Raw genomic sequence first — 18,309 nt, 5'->3', positions numbered from 1 at the left:
CTGTGTCCTGTCAATCCTGCCATGGGCATTTAGATGCAGAGCCTCAGTGGGACTCAGGGACATAAATAGCCCAGCGTGGCTGGGACTGACCTTCCCTCCACTGGGATGTGCTCTCAGGTGAGGGTGTAAGAGCTGATCAAATTATCGGGCACCTCCAGACCTTGCCTGGGGCTGTAGGCTTGGAAACATGAGTGGGTTTGCTGTGCTTGGTTAGTGTCAGTATTTTAAACTGAGGTGGAAGTTAGCAGAGCAAAATACAGATTTTAAACAAAATGTGAAGGGAAGTCTCTCCTAAAATAAGAGAAAATATTAATGAGCTCGCTGCAAGAGGCTTAACTCTGGTTGTTTTAATGTGTGATTGTGGCTGTTCTTAAAAAATGAACAGACCTATCAGCATTCAAAGGACTATTTTCCTCTCCCTCCTGACCTGGCCTTCCTTTCTCCCCACATCCCCTGAGTTGTCAACTTTCATTCTTTGCTGTGATCCTGGAAAGCATGAGGGCTGGAGTCAGACAATACTGGTTTTGGTTTTTTTTTCTCAATTAGAAATAGAAAGGAAGCAATGAAAAATAAATAAAAGATTTCAAGAAACAGCAAGGGCAAACAAAGAGTCACTTATATCTTGCGTGCAGACAGTGATGATCCCAGTAAGTAAGGCCATGGATTCATCCTAAATTACACCCGTGTGAAACATTTGAGTATAAATCACATCTCTCTGCATAAACTATCCATAAATTACACAATTCGGGTATAATTAAGCAAGAGGCTTCAGCCCACCTGCACGCAGGTGTGTGCAGCATCTCCATCCCCCTCCGGCATCCCTCCCTGCGTGTCCCGGTGCTGGCGGGGGTGCGTGCGCTGGGTGCCGCTGCCGGAGGGACCCCCCCATCCCCCGGGGCTCCGGGAGGCTCCCCCGGGGCCGCTCCGCCCGGGGCGGTGCGGGGCGGTGCGGGGCCGGGGCTGCCCGCGCTGTTCGCCGCGCCGCCGCTGGGGGTATCTTTGTACCATTTTTCATCCAGCAGCAATTTGGAGTGGAAACGTGTAATAGGGGAAAAAGCAGGGATCTCGGCGGTTCGAGCGAGCCGTGCATCCAGGAGCCAAAAAAGATTAACAGCCCTCCGCACCCCTCCGCGCCCCTCCCGCGCCCCTCCGGGCTCCGCCGCGGCTCCGCGATCGCCCGCAGGACACCGAGCGAAAGGGATTCGTCTGGAGGGCACTTTCGGATCGGGGGAGATCTATTGGATTAGTGGGATTATCTGCCTGCAGACGGAGAGAAGTAGCGTTTGATCATTTCCATTGCCTGCCTGATGGTCGGATTTACATGGAGGTGGCTCGGCACGGATGAGGCTGGATTCCGGATGGGGATTTCCAGCCCCCCCTCCCCGCGCCCCGATCCCAGGAAAGGGGAGAAAAATATATAAAAATCGGTATAATTGGGAAGTGTCCGGAGCGCTATTGGGAGCCCTCCCGCTCCCAGCGGCTGGGAGAGCCGGAGGAGGCGAATCCAGCGGATTTACAGCTCCAGCTGCGATTGCGGGAAAGCGGCTGTGAACTGGTAAATACTTTGATGCTCCCGGCGAGCGGGGCGAGCCCGCGCCGGGATGGAGAGGAGGGAGGGGGCGGCGGGGCCGGGATGCAGCAGGGCGGCCGGGATGAAGGAGCGAGGCACAGCCGGGATGGAGCGGGGCCGGGCCGGGATGAAGGAGCGGGGCCCCGGGCAGGGCAGGGCAGGGCAGGGCAGGGCAGGGCGGCTGCGGGGCTGAGCCCGGGGGCGCTGGGCAGGGCCGGTTCCCCAGCCGTGTGTGCGTGCCGGCGGCCGGGGGGCTCCGTGCGGGGCTGCGCGGGGGCTGCGGCGGCTGCGAGCCCGAGCGGTGCCCGCCCGCGGGGATGCGCGGCGGCGGCAGCGGCCGCGGGGGTGTTTGCGGGGACATTTCCACACGCACCTTCACGCTCACGCACACACCCCCCGCACACCGAGAACTTTTCCTCCCCCGCCGCCCCGGGGCCGCCGCCCGCCTCGGGCCGGGCGCTCCGCAGCCCCCGGTGCCTCCCGCAGCCCCCGGTGCCTCCCGCAGCCCCCGGTGCCTCCCGCAGCCCCGGCTCCCTGCCCGGCTGCCGGGCCTTTTTTTATTTCTTCAGACATCTTCTTTCTCGCCTGGGTGCCGAGTGCTGCTTCTCCTGCTTCCCCCCCCAAACCCTGCCCCCCCCCCCGCGTCCGCCCCCCCATCCTCCTTTCCTGATGATCGCAACTAGAGCATCATCTCTACTTGCTAAAGGAAAATCAATTTTCAACAGGTTTAATTAAAATTAATCAGTCAAATTACTTAATATTAATTGACTTATAATTAAAGGCAGAAAGTTACCTTGGAATCGGGAGAAAGGATGTTATCTGGAATCATTTTAACGATGCATAGGGTTTCAGAGCAATTACATTCAAATAACTGTTTAAATAAAACAAACCTGAGCTTGATTATAGTGTTACGTTCTTGCTGGTGCAGGTGACACCGTTGGACTGGCCCTTTCCTTCTGTAAATTTGCTGACCTTTCGAAGGAATATCGTGCTAGTTTGACACTGGGTTTGCTTTCTGGAAGGCCAGTTTGTTTTAGCTCTAACAACTATGGCATTAAAATCCACTAGTATAAAATGGAAATATGTGTTATAGAAGCTATAAATATCAAAGTGAATGTTTTTAGCACGTTTAGATGTTCTGTGAATTTGAAATGAAGCAGATTTTTCTTTTTCTCAGCGTAAGTGTGAGAAATTGTTTTAGGAATTATTTTTTGCCAGCACTGCCATCCACTGTGGCAATATTTGCATTTATTCAGAGCCTTAGTGGGACCAGACCGTGCTGGTAAATTCAGAGGTAATTCACATCTGAAACCGTGCATTTTTGGCAATGCTCACAATAACCTTTTCATGCTCCCTTAAGACCTAGGCTGGTATTTTTGTTTATTTGTTTTTTACAGTAGCAGCGTTTTTGGTGCATCCACAGACTATTGTTATTGCTGAAAGAGTAGTACTGTGAGCTTTGGGACATTTTCCCCTACTTTTCTGGGCTGGCTTAGCTGAAGGAAAGGATACTTATGAAATTGCACGTACTTTATTACCAGCACCTGACAAGAGAAAGACCCGTGCACGGTATAAATGAGCATTTAAAAATAGAGCCCATTATTCAGGGCCCTGATTTTCAAAGATCCTGATTCCCATTGACTGCACTGAGACTTGTGTGGGCTCCACAGCTGTAACACGCAGACCACTTCAGCATCTTTGAAATTAGATTTGCAGATCGGGAGCTAAGTAGCCATGTTTGGGAATAGTGCTTGGGAAGGATTATTTATTTTTTTTCCCCCCTCCCCCCCATTACTGGTGCAGGGTTAAAGAAGACTGCTTCTTAGTTACTTTTTGATAAATGACACCGTTTTTCTTAGACTGTGGCTACAGACTGCAGTGATGTTGCAAAAGCAGTTTTGCAGTAAATGATTAGGAGATCCTCAGATACCCACAAAGAGATCCCATTTATCCTGTGCGTTTCCTGCGAATCATATGCAGGCTGTGGGAAGAAAAATGAGGCTGGGGATAATCATGCTAAGTGTGCTGGGAAGCAGAATTTGGCTGAACACCTCTGTTTTTGTGATTAACTGAAGTAGCAACGAAAGCCATGAGAGTGGTTGAGGCTGTGTAAGGCAGTGGGTGCAGGAGCGAGGAGAAGAGCTGCTGTCCTGATGCTGCTTTGGTTATCTTACCCCTTCTCCTAGAGCAGGGTAAGAAGATAATATCCTAGCTGTTGATACTTAAACATCTTAAACAAAGTGGGTTTTCTCTGGATTATTTGGCTGGAGGTGGAGCAGTCTGCTGAGGAGGGTTATTTAAAGACTGGGACAGGGCTGTAGGCAGATAAATTGATTTGCAAGTGAATGGAGGAATTTGAACATGGTAATGGTGGCAGTTGTTTTTTTTTATCAGTTTACATTTTTAATATCCACTGGCATGCACACCAGCGTAAACCACTCTAATTGTTCAAATGGAGTCTGGGGAAAAGGGAAGAAAGCAGAGGCTTAGATGTGGTCTCAGTTCATAATGGATTGGCTTGCCTTTCTTTATTAAAAGCAAATATACATTCCTTTTTAATAGAAATGTAGAGCTGCATTGCACATCCTTGACTAGCTCTGAATTATTTCTTTGATGTCATATTTATTATGGGTTTTTAATCACATGAAAAAGAAATTGTTTAAAAATTAAATAGTGAGAAAAGAAGGGCAAAAGGAGACAGACGTTCTTTGAAAGCAGATAATGAAAATACAACATTTTGCTAGAGGTCCAGTAGAAGTCTCTGGGGATTTCTTTTAATAAAGGATGGGCAGTTATCAATCTGATCCAGTAAATGATATAGTTTGTGATTAGTCCCAGATATCCCTCCATGGTAAGTATAACAGGTGATAAAATAATAGATAGTGATAAAAAATAGCTCCTGACTGATGAAGAAAGGCTTTTCTAGAGGCATATCTCCATTTCTGAAGCCCTGGTTCTGAGCTCTGCATTGTGAGGGAACACAAGCACTCAGAGGGGGATGCCTGCCCTTATAACCAGGTGTTGCACAAGAGTGTGTATGGAAGGGGGAGAGAGGGATTTAGGGCATGCAAAAAAACCCCCAAACAACAAAACAAAAAACATGATGGGAGAGCTTCATCATGTCTTACATATTAAGAGCATATCCTGTAATTTTAATAACAAATGATGACATTACATCCCCCAGGATAACTATTGAATTAGCAGAATTACAGGGGGAAATAATTTTGGCTACTTGGTGACTCAGCTGCACATTTCCACCTGCCTCTGAAGACCCCACGTGTTTTCCAACAGAATTAGTTGCCATAACTATTAATTGCTCATTAATGATGTTTTGTGTGCTCTCCAGGGATAAAAAGTGACTGGTTGGCTGCTTAGTCCCATGTTAATTTTGCTGTGCACCCACTCCACCATGGCACTTCTCACTAGATAACAAAAGGTGGTGTGAGGGACCAGCTGCTGTGGGAAACCAGGGGGCACAGAGTCTGTACTGTAAATATCCTCCTGGTTACCAAGCCATGTAAAGATCTGGGCTGCACACAGCAGGGTAACATGGTTTTTCCACTGCTGTGGTCAAATAAGACATGAGGCCATTAAAAGAAAAGCAGTTTGAGTTCTCTTTACCCCATTTGTTGAATTCTTCTGTTTTGTCCTCATAATATTTTCTGCATAATCAGTTTTAGTGTTGCCTTTGGGTAGCCTGTTACCTTCTGCTGATGCTTGGTTGGGTCTTTTGCACCATATTAAGGGAGAATGTAATGCTTGGAAATTAGCAACACATGACTGTAAAATCATAAAAGTGGTCAAGGACACTTTACAACTATTGCATTTCAAGTAAGTCATATTCCTTTAACGAAGCAGAGAACTTAAATGGCAATTTAAAAAGATGTTTTCTAAGTCTCTTCAATCACATCCTGCCTAGAGAAGCCATTAGCTCACTTCTGAACTGGTTCTGGGAATTTAATGAGGGGAATACATTTATGTTGTATTTCATACTTTTATTTAATTACATTTTGTCTGAAGCTTTCAAGCGCAATATCTGAACTTAAAGTTGTTCCTTAACTTTTGCCTTCCCAACCCTGTCCCCCAGTTTCCAAAACAGTACTTGAAAGCAGTAAAGTGTTATGTAGGCACACGGTGTTAGAAATATTCATGAGGAGAAAACGACAATTTAGTCAGGAGAAACCTTCCAGATTGAGTATTTTGACATCCTCAAGCCTCTGCAAAACAGGCATTGTGGGATGAGGCTTTTGTTTCTTCAACTGGTTTCACAACAATGGTTTATTTCTGTGGAGAATCTGGGCCCTGGAACAGTCACCATGAGACACCTCTGATGGGTCAGGAAACCTTCTGGTCACTGGGGTCGTGGTCAGCGTGACCAGGACGTGACCACAGGGACACTGAGGCTGGGTGCTAGAGCTGAAATAAGTCTCTTTCTCACAGACAGGGGTAGAAAATGAAAAGAGGACAAGGAGCTGAATAATAGGAGCTACACATGAAGTCGGATGGAAAGAGTAAATCTTTGTAGACATTTAATGGTGTTATATTCTAAGCTTTTGGGAAATTTTATTTGAAATTTTTTTACAACAGTAAATATAGTCTGTGCTATATCCTATTTCTATTTCTATTTCATGTGAGAGAAAAATTCCCCATCTATGGCACAACACTTTACTGCTACCATTACTGCAGACTTTATAGATCAGAGATGTGTCAGCATGTTAGCTTTAGCTGTAATGCTTTTTTTTTGTGAAACCTTATGGGCCTTGCAGCCACTTTCTCATACTGACACTCATAAAACGTTCAAGTTCTCATATTTATTATTTAATTTGCTTCCTATATAAAGCAGCAGAGCTCTTTGGTATGTGAATATGAAGCCAAAAATGACAGGCAGGCATGAATGGGACTAATGAGTTTTAATAATGCACATATTAGAAACTGCTAAAGGAAGTTTAATTAAGAAAAACAAGTTAAGCATGAAATTCATTTTGGAACAAATGCAAGTAAAGTCACAGATGTACGGAATGCTAGATCACAGGAAACAACCTCTTCAAGTGGATAGATCCCTCTAATGCCAATATTGCACTCAAGTTGTAGTGTGCTCTCTGCAGTTCTGGAAAGCCTGGTAATACCAGTCAAGAGCACTTTCAGAGCTGAGTTAGAGATGTTGGGTTTGTGATTAACAAATTATGTTTATATGTCTGTGAATTTCCTGATGAGTTGGAACTTGATCTCAGTTACTCTGATGAAATTGGGACCATCTTGACCATCTGATCAAGAACAAAAAGCATGGCTTCCTTTTTCTGCCACAAGGAAGTTTGCTGGTCTTTTTTCCTAAAAAAAAATCATCTTGTTGAAGAGCTAGTTATTGATCTAGCTCTACAACAAGGCTTTTGTATGCTTGGAACTGTTACTGAATTGTATCCAGCTAGAACAACAATTCATGGACAAATCTGAGTTCATTCAAGCATCTTTGTTTGCAGAGATCTCCCTCAAGAAGTGGTATTATCTGTATTCCAGCTTTTTTTATCTTGGATTACTAACACCCTCCCCACCAGGAAAATACAAAAGTGATATCTTTCTTATGAATCTGATATGAAAGCTTGCCTTGGGGGATGAACTAGCATTAAAGGTAGTATTATTGTTGTAATAAAGGTGGTGAAGAAAATACAATTAATTTTTCTCATATGATTAACCCCAGTGAACCAAGGGTGTGCCACAAATATATATCAGGTGAAGAACTTTGTTAACAATTCTATACTAAATTTATCACCTGAAGGAGACAACAGAAGGACAATTAGTTTCAGGAGTAGTCTCTGGATGGGTTCTGGGCACTCTGCTGGAGTGATCAAATGAGAAGCACGTGTATATTTTATGAAGTATTAATGAATGCAACTCCCACTTGACCTGATGGTATGCAATACACAGATTTTGATATTGAAGCTCTCAAATGAGAAACATCTGGGTTATTTTTTTCTCTGGGATGACCTCTGATTAGCATGAGTTCAGTGGAATTTCTACAGTAGGTCAGGGAATCTTCCTGTCCTGAAGCAAGAACAGCCATCAACAGAATGACCATTTGATCATTTAGCTGAATACTTACAGTACTCAAAAGTGAGGATAATGTGTGGCCCATTTAAGAGTTAACCGTAAGCTGCTAAAAGGAATAAAGGTTCACTTCAGTGCCCATTATATTCCAAGCCAGTGCATCTGTCATTTTTAATTTAAATCTGTATTACTTAGCTGTCTAAAACTTTACACGTAAGTGACAGAGTTACCCATTCTTTCTGTTATGGGTAAAATCACCATTTCGTTATCTACTTATTGTGCAAAATGTCAGACAGCTCAAGTCCACGTTAAAAAACTGTAGTCAACTTCTGGTAATATAAAAAATTACTTCAGATAAGAAGTAGAACTATTTTAAGAAAATGATTTATTGATATGAGTAAATGGAAGATAATAGGACTTAACTGACCCTCTCCTCATGGGCTTAATTTGCCTGATTCAAAAACAGTTTAATAGAAAATTTTGATCAGAACTCTTCCTGTTTTTGCAAGCTAAGATAGAGAAATTATTTAAAGGGATTTTTGAACTAGTTAATAAGCATTAGTGAATATACCCACTAATGACAAAGAACAAAAATTTGGTGCAGTTGAAAAATGCATCACAATTTAAAGGAGTCTTATGACATCTACTCATTTTAATTCAACTTTTCACTAATTTTGAAGTGCTGCATCCAATGATTTATACTACAATATTTAAATACTGTATTTTTCACTGACTGGTTATGAGGTTTAGCAGTCAAAACATCATATTAAATCGAGGTGAGGGCACTCAGGAATGTTTCTCTGATCTGGGAGTGATATATTTACACAGCTTGTAGCATCTGGAAATCCTTTCCACTGGGTTGTTTGTGCTCCCGTGTAACATAACACTTATAATCTCATCCTAATACAGGGTGGGACTGTGAGCCCATAAAGATGATGTCTTATTCATACTTTTGTTGGTCATCTTGGCAAAGGTTCTGCATCTCAATAGGGTTGGATTTGTAGCAGCTTTCTGGAGCTACCAGACCTGTGGCTGCTCTGGGTTGGAGGGGGTGCTGGCATGTGGGATGTGACCAAACCCCACCAGGGCTGTACCCCTGTTATGTGTTTTATGTATTCAGGATTGCAGCCTCCTCCATTATCATTTATACACCTTGTTTTTTAAATGAATGTTAATTTCTTGGACTAAACCCATGCAAAGCCCATCCCTTTGAGAAAGCATTTTGGGAAGTGTGCAAGAGCAGTGACAGTTTTAAAATATTCCACAGAATGGATTGGGTTGGAAGGGGCCTCTAAAGGTCATTTAGGTTTTGGTAGGGACACCTTTCCCTCCAGGCTGCTCAGAGTTCCATCAACCTGGCCTTTTTTTACCACTAAGTTGAGAGAAAATACTGTGTATTTGGAACTTGCTTCCCTTGCTAACTTGAAACACGAAAGAAGAGATGGGGAATTTTGTGCTGCATCTCTTGAGGATTTGTCTGGTCATGTTTACCATTGGTGTGTCACACCGACACAGTGTTCACCCTCATCTTTCCTCTAATGGCCTGTGTACCACTATCCATGTTCCTGCTTGGCTTCGTAGCGTGTTTTAGAACACAGATTTCTTCTTAGAGACATGAAACATCTCTGGGCTCTTAACTCTAAGGAGAGACTGCTGTAAATAAAAATGGATGCAAATGTAGCTGGTTCTGCAAAACAGCACTTTGTGTTTTGAAATGGTGTTGTGTGGTGTTCCAATCTCTTTGAATATTTGTCTAATTGGGATTTACTAGCAAAGTTGAAGTGGAAAGGAATTTTTAAGCATGAATATCAAATCACAGAATACACCTTTAGCTGAAATGAAAACAGCTTTTTTGGGGGGGTTGGGAGGTCTTTATTGTAACAACAACAGCTTTTACATGTGCTAAAGCTGGCATATGGCCAGAAACCTTGGGTGCCAGCAAAGGTTTTATTAATGCATTGGAGCTATTGATAGGTGCTACAGATCAAACCATCCCTTAAGATTTGAAGGTCTGGGCATGAGTAACAACGAGGAGTTTCGCTGCTGCAGTTTGCAGCAGATGTGACCTGTTGAGGGATGCCCTGTGTCATTGGAAATGCAAAGATGTGCTGAAGCTCTCTTGGATTGTTCACTCCCCAGCATACTAAATGCTTCTCTAAAGCATTTCAGAATCTGAGCTATAAAGTAATTTGAATTCAGAAAGGAAGATAATAAAATAATAGATGATAGAAAAAAACCTCTGTATAGTATAGACTGTTCGAAAGAGCATGAAAGACTTTATCAAATACCTTTTACAGTAGAATTCATTTGTGTTACCACGGGGAGCAATTGTGATCCTCAAATCAAGACAGCAGTAAAATCTGAGAAGGTTTCTCCTCCTTCTCCTCATATCCACATTATTTTGATGCTAAACCTTGTCCCAGATTTATTAGTGATACTCTTTGGTTTATTCACCTGCTTGTCTCCCTGATCATTCCTGTTTATTCCCTCTCCTTTATTTTCCCACTGATTCCTCTTCAGCTGAATCTGGACACCAAGAAAAAGTCCAGTGTAGATCATCTGCAGAAAGACTGGGGAGAATTTTTTCCAGCATTAACTCTCAGTGTGTTTCCCTGGCCAGCTTCCCTGCTTGCCCTTGCACCTAGTGCTCAAAATGAAATTTTCTTGTGAAAGTCTCAAAAGATTTCATAAATCTCAGTCTTTTTATTTGCGTTGAGTTTGTGGTTTTGATGTGATAGCTTCAGGGCAGCCAATGACAGGCTTGAATGTCTGACCTCTCAGTCTCAAAAATAAACTGTTACTTAGACATTTAAAAAGAGAGGCTTGAAAAGAGCAAGTCCAAAATTGAAGTTATAAATACAATGAAAATATGTTGATTCAAATCCTGCAAGCACTTGACAATTTGCTGCCCTTTATAGCCTACCCATCTATTCATTGAGGCTGCTGCCCAGTAGTTAATTAATTAGGAATAGCAAACACAGAACTGAATTATATTCTTACCTTTTTGGCATCCTGTCTCAGAGTAAAGCCTTGTCCATGGGAGGCAAACCAGAACTGGAGATCACAGCAGAACTGTTCAGCTGCAAAGACAAACCAGCAGATGGACAAGCTTGGAATTACAGCCCAGCTCTAGAACTGGCTTTGAGTCTACATTGAATTTACCATTTGAGGTATAAAAATTGTATTGCAAAGTTTCTTTAGAACTGAAAACAGGTGCTAAATAAATTATTAGTGGCATCTGAGTAATTTTGCACATCAAACCAACCTAGCACCTTGAAATGAAGAAGGATGCTTTTCCTTGGCACAGCTATGTTGGATTTGTTGAACTCAGACCTTCCCCAGACCATGTAAATTAGCTGGAAAGCTTCTGAGATTAAACTCCTGCTATTTACAAGTTTGAGTTTGAGAAAGAAGAGGAAGTACATGTTTCCATTCCCGAGAGGAAAACAAATCCTTGTGGGTTTTAAGACCCAGTGGAAAAGGCTGTGGAGGATTTTGAATGCCACTAAGGAACAGGCTTCCATCTCTCCATGTGCATTGCTCAGGAACCTGTTCTGCCTACTAAAAAATAGAAATAATCTTTACTATTTCTCAAGCAGTACTCTGCTCCCTCTGAAATCTGAAATGCTACAAAGCAGCAATCCTCCATAAGGGGGATGTCTGCCATTCCATGTAAGTGTGTTAAAGTAAATGTAAACACATACATCAAGTTTGGGGAATTATTTTCTGCAGCTAAATTGGTGCGTTTCCAGCGAACAGTGAGAATATGCAGCTGGAGAATGAAGGACATAAGCCTGTTTGTTGCAGTTTCACAGTGAAGGTGTTAGAATTAGCAGAGAAAGAAAGGGAAAGAGAAAATTGCGGAAAAGCTTCATCTATCTCCTTATTGCCTCCTGAGATAGATTGTTCAGAGCTAAAGGAACACTAGACATGAACCAAATCTCCTGCTGTCCTATATAGCTTTTACAATCTCCTTTTTAATAACCCAAACTACAGGGTAGTCTGACTATTAGACAAGCCGTTCTTTTGAATTCTCTCCACAATGTGTATAGACATGATAAAAAAAGCAATTCTCATTAAAGCTGCCAATGCTGTTTCAAAAGCAGGTGGTTTAAAATGTTTCCAATACAATGCAAAACACATTTCTTGTGCATTACACACTGCTTAATAGGGAGTGTAAGATTACACTGCTATGTTGTGTATAACACTGCATGTTAAATAATGGGATATTGTAAGTCGTGTTGGAAATATGTTTCACATGAATATGGAAGATATAACGATATGCACTGAGCAATTTTCAGAAGTGCTGGAACACAGCCTTGTGTGACAACCTCTGAGCTAAAGTAGTTGAAAATAGCATCTGGAATTTCAGATTATACAGTCTCTGATCCTAACTGATTATTTTTTCTAGGATATTGTTCAGTCAGCATGTGGATATATGAAAGATAAGATTTCTCCGGTCCTGTGGGAATGCTTATTGTTTATGTTATAAATTAAGGATGGTAGGAATTGAGTGCTCTCAACATGCATTTTCATTTTTCGCTGAAGTCAATCTTTTATAAGGAATGCAGGATTGATCTGACACAAAAAATTGTGATATACAGCTCCCTTCCTAAGCTGCCTGTTCATGTCCTTTTCCAAACCAGTTCTGAAAAAAACCCCAGCGGCCTACAGAGGTCCAGTTGTACCTCTGTGAAAATTCAGTTTACCATTCACCTCAGCAGAAGAAGACTTTGGTCCTTCACTGATGTGAACATTTCAGTCTGTGTTTTTCATCAACTATCAGAAAACCACATAAATCATGGTAATTCAAGTTATTGTGAATAAACTCAGTAATTCATGTTATATTTTAAAATGAACAAAAAACCGTTTGTATGTGTTGTAAACTGTTTTTAATGAAATTAAATGCATTTGGGTGTTCAGTATGCCTGTCTATCTTAATTTCCTCATCTTCTGCTTTAAGAAATAATTACTTCCTTTCTAATAAATCAACTTCTGCAAACAAGGTGAAAATTGATTATGAGCTGATTAAGTTAAATAAAATATTAACATAAACACTTATGTAATGTAGCTCAGCAGTAAATAGCTTATTCTTGAAAAAGTGAATTGAAAAAAAAAGTATTTTCTGTGAGTCCTGTTTGTCCTGAGAAGTCTCTATAAATTCAACAGGTGACATTACAGATAATCCAGTAATCAGTGTTTCACCTGCCATTTCGTGGACCCATAAACTCCTGCAGTTTAACTTACATGGCTCTAGCAAATATTAATGTATGTAAATAACGTGTTAAACACCTAGTTATCACTCTGCTCATATTAGCTCTTTCATACTAATGATTTATTTTCATTTTCTCCAGGATATAGACCTGCGGCTAACTGGATTTGATTTATAAGAGGGGATTCTGCAGTAAATGGCTGCTCTCTTCATATTGCTGCTATGGAAAACAGAATTGTCAATAGGATGTAGTCTGATAAATAGTGCTGAGTGAAGATGCAGCTTCAATAAGTGTGAAATCAATGGAAGATACTTACCGCATGAAAAGCCTTTTGAGATTTTTCTGACAGGCACCTATTTAGGAAACTTGATCTGTTTCCTCCGGTCGCCCTGTTTTTACACCAGTGGATACAAATCAGATTGCTTCACTGTAGATACACAACTAATGTGGGACCATGGCCTTTCCAAGATCCGTGTGGCTGAACTGTGTTTGGAGAGCGACGGCGGTCCGCCTGCTGCACACGGGATTCAACGCCACTTTTGCTTTTTCTATGCTTGGATTTTTGCTTCACGCTGCAGCCGTGTCCTCCCAAAAATTGGATGATACCAACCCAGTCGTGACCACCAACTTTGGCAAGATAAGAGGGATTAAGAAGGAACTTAATAATGAAATTTTGGGGCCCGTTATTCAGTTTCTCGGGGTTCCGTACGCTGCCCCTCCAACAGGGGAGCGCCGCTTTCAACCTCCTGAGCCTCCATCTCCCTGGGCAGATATCAAAAACACCACCCAGTTTGCTCCAGTGTGTCCCCAGAACATTATAGAAGGCAGGTTGCCTGAAGTCATGCTTCCTGTGTGGTTTACTAATAACTTGGATGTAGTTTCAACCTATGTACAGGACCAGAACGAAGACTGCCTCTATTTAAATATCTATGTCCCAACCGAGGATGGTGAGTTAATAGCAGACGAAACAGGGAGATCTTTTTATTTTCCTGTTCTACTTTCTAACAGTATTAATTCACGTGTACTGGTAGCACGCATGGCTTTCTCTGTTTGCACGCTGGCTTATTACACGTGTGCATGCCGCTTTTCTCTGTGTGCATTTGTCCTTGCTTTTTTGATTTTTGATTTTGATTTTCTCTTTTTCTCTCTACGCTCATTTTTTTTCTCCCACAGCACGTGTAATTTTTAGGTCAAAGTTGGTGCCTAATTCTCATTGCCACCCGCTGACTTCTGGGAAGATGCATCAACATCTTTTCCATTGCATGTGCAGGCACAACGAGTTGAGAATCTTCCGCACCTAATAAAGCAGGTCATATTTAAGTTAGATAGTGGTGTTGCATGCTCCTACTGTCTGTGACGGAGCTCCATGTTATTTTCTAGTCTTCTATTCATTTTTCAGTCAAAAGAATATCCAAGGAATGTGCCAGAAAACCCGGCAAGAAAATTTGTAGAAAAGGAGGTATGTATAAAGTGGTCAAAAAACCAAACCAAACCAAAAAGTAAAAAATACCAAACGGGGGAGAGATGGAAACCTTGCAAAAGGAGAGCGAATAATACAGGTGAAAGAGGCTGATTGCTGGTGCTGTGAAGTGTTAGGGACCGTCTTGTGCTGGTGGAGAGGTGTTTAAAGAGAGTAGATGAGAAGATAACTTTTGTAAAGCCGGGACTCAGTTGCAGCTGATCATCTCTCTCTGGCACTCTCTCCAGGGACAGCGTTGGCAGCTTCTCTCTTGGCCTGGAGGTTCTGGGCAGTGTCTGTTGGTGGCACCAGGGGACAGGACGTGGTGTGTGGGTGCAGAGGGAGCTCTGTGCCCCGGGATGGGCGCTGCTCCCACTGGAGGGGTGGCGCAGCCCACAGCTCTCCCTCCCACAACCATGGCATAAGGGCTGGGAAGCATTACAGCAACGCAGGGCTGAGACCTGCGCTGGCTTTCTCCCTGTTTCCTTGGAACAGGGTTCAATTTCCTGAAGTGTAGATGTGAAACGGGTTTTTTTTTCTTGTTGTTTTGTTTACGCGCTTCTAAAAGTGAGCGTTGATTTCCTTTATTCTGTGATTACAGCTCTCTTTGTCAAGCCCACAAACTCTTAATACGGGTGTAGGGAACTGTTAAAATATTGTGACATGGTACTTTGGGAACTAGACTGCTTTTGGAAGCTTTGGAAACTTGGCTTCTCCCCTTTCTGTGTTAAATAGTATGGAAGACTTTGCAGATTTCTTTGTGAATATTTGCAAATTCCTCAAGCAGTTGACATGCAACAGAGAAGGTCTATTTTGGTGCTGATTCAAAGGAGGCATTTGGTGCTAGTTTTGAAGTACTAATTTTGTACTATGCACGTTTGTTTTGCATCAAATGTTTTTTCTTTATTGTTTTATTTAAATAATGTGTTACCTTAGAGCCGGACTGCATGTGAATTAGAATGCTTTTTGGGGTAAACAAAGAGTACTGTGGGCATGCACAGTTGCCTTTTAGCTGTAATCCATATTTTTTTATCCTGTTATTCCAAAACAAATACATTTTAGGAAAGTGCATAGCAGAAATATCTGGAGCTGGGCAAAATTTAACTCTTTGAACACTGCATTAGGTTTTTAAGGCAGTATCTAGGCTCAAAATGAAGGTGGCCTTGTTCCCAAGGCTTTAGCTCTTACAGCTCCTAGCTGCTGGTTTCAGCTAGTTGTTAATTATTAATTGTTAATTGTAGTTGCTCGATGTATGCTTTTTTTAGATGTTTAAATCCACTTTCAATGACTTAAAGCAATTTGTGTTTAAAGTGTCAGGCTTTGAGACATCTTCTGTTTTCTGTTAGGGAATTTTTTCTCGGTGCTGTAAAAGTACAATTGTTTAAGCTGGATTCCCAAAGCTGGAAATGAAGATAATCAGGGTACTGTGAGCAACGTCACTTCTTCACACATCATTCAAGTTGGAATAACTGCTGTCATTTATATGCATTCAATTAATGTGCAGTGCTGCAGCAGTTATTACGCAGTTCATCAAGCGTGTGTAATTAGCTGAGCAACTTTCACTTCCTATCACCCAGACGCTGATTCACAAAGTCATAAATAAAGATGCAGATCCCCATCATTGTTCTCAGAGAGCATCTTTCATATGAGAGTGTATTAAAAAAAAAAAAAAAAAGTCAGAAAAATAGCAAAAGTCAAGGGAGGAAGAGCCCAGTAGCTGAGAAAGTCATGCTTATTGTCCTATGGGCCTGGAGGAGAATAAAGAGAGTTATTTGAAATTCAGTAGGTACCTTTCCACTTAGACTCATCTCACACACAGCAGAATAAAAAGCCTACCTTTTGCTGCTGACAAGTGCTGAATACCTTCAGCTGGGCAGCTGAGATATCTGAAGTGATCTCTGCTCTCTGAGTAATTTCCCCGTGTTTATCCTGGGCTGGGATTGCCCCCACAGCCAGGGGCAAAAGGAGTCGAGCTGCAGGACAAAGTCGCAGTAGAGTCACAGCAACAGAGCAGCAACCACAGCTCAGAAAGGCATCAGTTTTGTGTCAGAAAGAAGAAAGGCCCAACGTTCTCTCTTTTGCTGGATTTTTAGGTTGTAGTCATTGCATCACAGTTAGCGATGAAAATTATTGGAAGGAGAAAAGCTGAAAATCAGAGGCAGATTTTTACACCATCTTTTTAATTCATAAAGGATATATAAGATCAAAATGACTGAATCAGCAACCATATATTGTCATTACATATGGTTTGATTCCTTCTCACTACATGAAATAGATTGAATTAGACAAATAAATCAGTATTTATACTTAACTGCCAGCTGAGGGACATGAGCAAATTTGAAGAACAAGTTTGAAGAACAGGGAGCAATCTGATTAAGATAGATGTAGAAATTAAAGGAGTTCTATCCATGAGTCATGGATTGTAATGAGCATTATATCCATGACCTCCTGTTGGGATTTGGATGTGCCCACAGCAGAGACTACAGAATGATAGGTTGAAGCTGGGTGAAAAAAAATGAGACAATTCAGCATGTTTTTTGCTAAACATAGAGGCCTGTATTTCAGTTACTTGACCTTCAATTTACTGATTCAAAAATAAAGAAAGAGCATCTGGTTTTGTGTCTTTCCTTCCAGGTACATCAAGGTCAGAGGCTGCTAATTCTGTTTTGGGTATGCAGGAACTTTTTTACAAGTGCTGGGTCTGGAAAATCTCTGCAAAGGCATTTAAGTAATTTTGTTTTGTTTTTTTGAGTCTAGTTTTCAAAACTCTAAATTTTAATAGACCTTGGTTATACTGTAGGTATGTGGTATATACCATTTTATTGATTGATACTAATTATATTATCTGGCATTTCCTGACAAAACTTTGCATCATTTCTAGGGATTACCTGAATAGTATTCTACTGTTTGGCATTTCAGATCTCTAATTTATCTTATAGTCAAGACACAAATATTTTACTTGTGATCCAGAATGTTTCCTTATCTCTTAGGAGGGCAAGTGCTTCCTGCTTTAACTGCATACCTGTGGTGTTTTAACACTCTGCATTCATGTCTTTGCATTGCAGCTGGATAAAGTTCCTAATTTAATGACAACTACACAAAGAAAATTTGGGAAGGATCACTTATATGACCACTAAAAGAACCCCCAGGTGTTGTGTGCTCTGCACTTGGGATGACATTATGTTCTTTCTTAGGAACCTGTATAAAGATTTCATACTGCCTGAAGATGCCTCAGTGTGAAAATGTGGAGGTGTAGGTGGTATATCCTCAATGTCACAGAGCCAGGCAGGTGCAGTTTTGGATAAATTAGTATTTGTAGGAGATTTAGGTGTAGAATAAGGAAAGAAATCACTTGATCCTTACTTTTATGTTTAGGAATTATCAGTGGCTCAGAGACCGCCCAATATCAGTGACTTCCCCACATGTGGATTCTGTTTCTTATTCTAGTCAGGGCAGTGAATAAATTTTAAATGCGAAGACTCATGATCTGAACTACCTCATTTGAGAGTGTAGGATTAGACAGCTCTATTAATATTTATGCCTCCTAATGGTCTACTTGATTTTCAGAGCAAAGCTCCCCACACCATACTTTCTGGGTTATGGCTGTGGTTACTATGGACGCACAGGAGCAAATGTACATACACACAAATATATTCATGGAACTGAAATACAAATCACACTGCTGTAATCTCATCCTGCTTTGATCTCCCTTTGTTTTCAATAGAGAATATGTTACATCGGTTCTCTTTTGTAAGAGGCTCTGATAACCTTAGGGCTTTAAGCTTAGCAATGTGAAATATTCTTTAGAAGACTAAGCAGAAATTCCACCTGTTACCTTGTGTTTCTGTGGAGTGTTTGTTCCAATGCTCCATTTAACTACCCTAGAACTGTTTACTTATCATCAGATCTTAGAAAAGAACAATTAATGTAACTTTTGCAGTTCCTGTGGGCTTCCTTAAATAAAGATCTTTCTGTAAACCCATTTCAGCTCTGAAATCAACAAGAAAAGGACAACCTGAGACCTC

At 41.7% G+C, this 18,309-nt stretch overlaps 1 protein-coding gene across 1 annotated transcript in view; it reads left to right on the top strand.

The window, feature by feature from the left end:
- Positions 1-1,310: 1,310 nt before the first annotated feature.
- The window catches only part of NLGN1 (neuroligin 1), a 305,713-nt gene continuing 288,714 nt past the window's right edge, over positions 1,311-18,309 (top strand). Inside the window, exons 1-2 of the mRNA XM_058843989.1 lie at positions 1,311-1,555; positions 12,967-13,772. Coding sequence (XP_058699972.1) covers positions 13,280-13,772 — 493 coding nt within the window. The 5' untranslated portion in view covers positions 1,311-1,555; positions 12,967-13,279. The remainder of the gene's footprint in view (positions 1,556-12,966; positions 13,773-18,309) is intronic.

This window comes from Poecile atricapillus, chromosome 8 (assembly GCF_030490865.1).
Source record: "Poecile atricapillus isolate bPoeAtr1 chromosome 8, bPoeAtr1.hap1, whole genome shotgun sequence".
Lineage (NCBI taxonomy): Eukaryota > Metazoa > Chordata > Aves > Passeriformes > Paridae > Poecile > Poecile atricapillus.
This window is presented reverse-complemented; position numbering and strand designations above follow the sequence as displayed.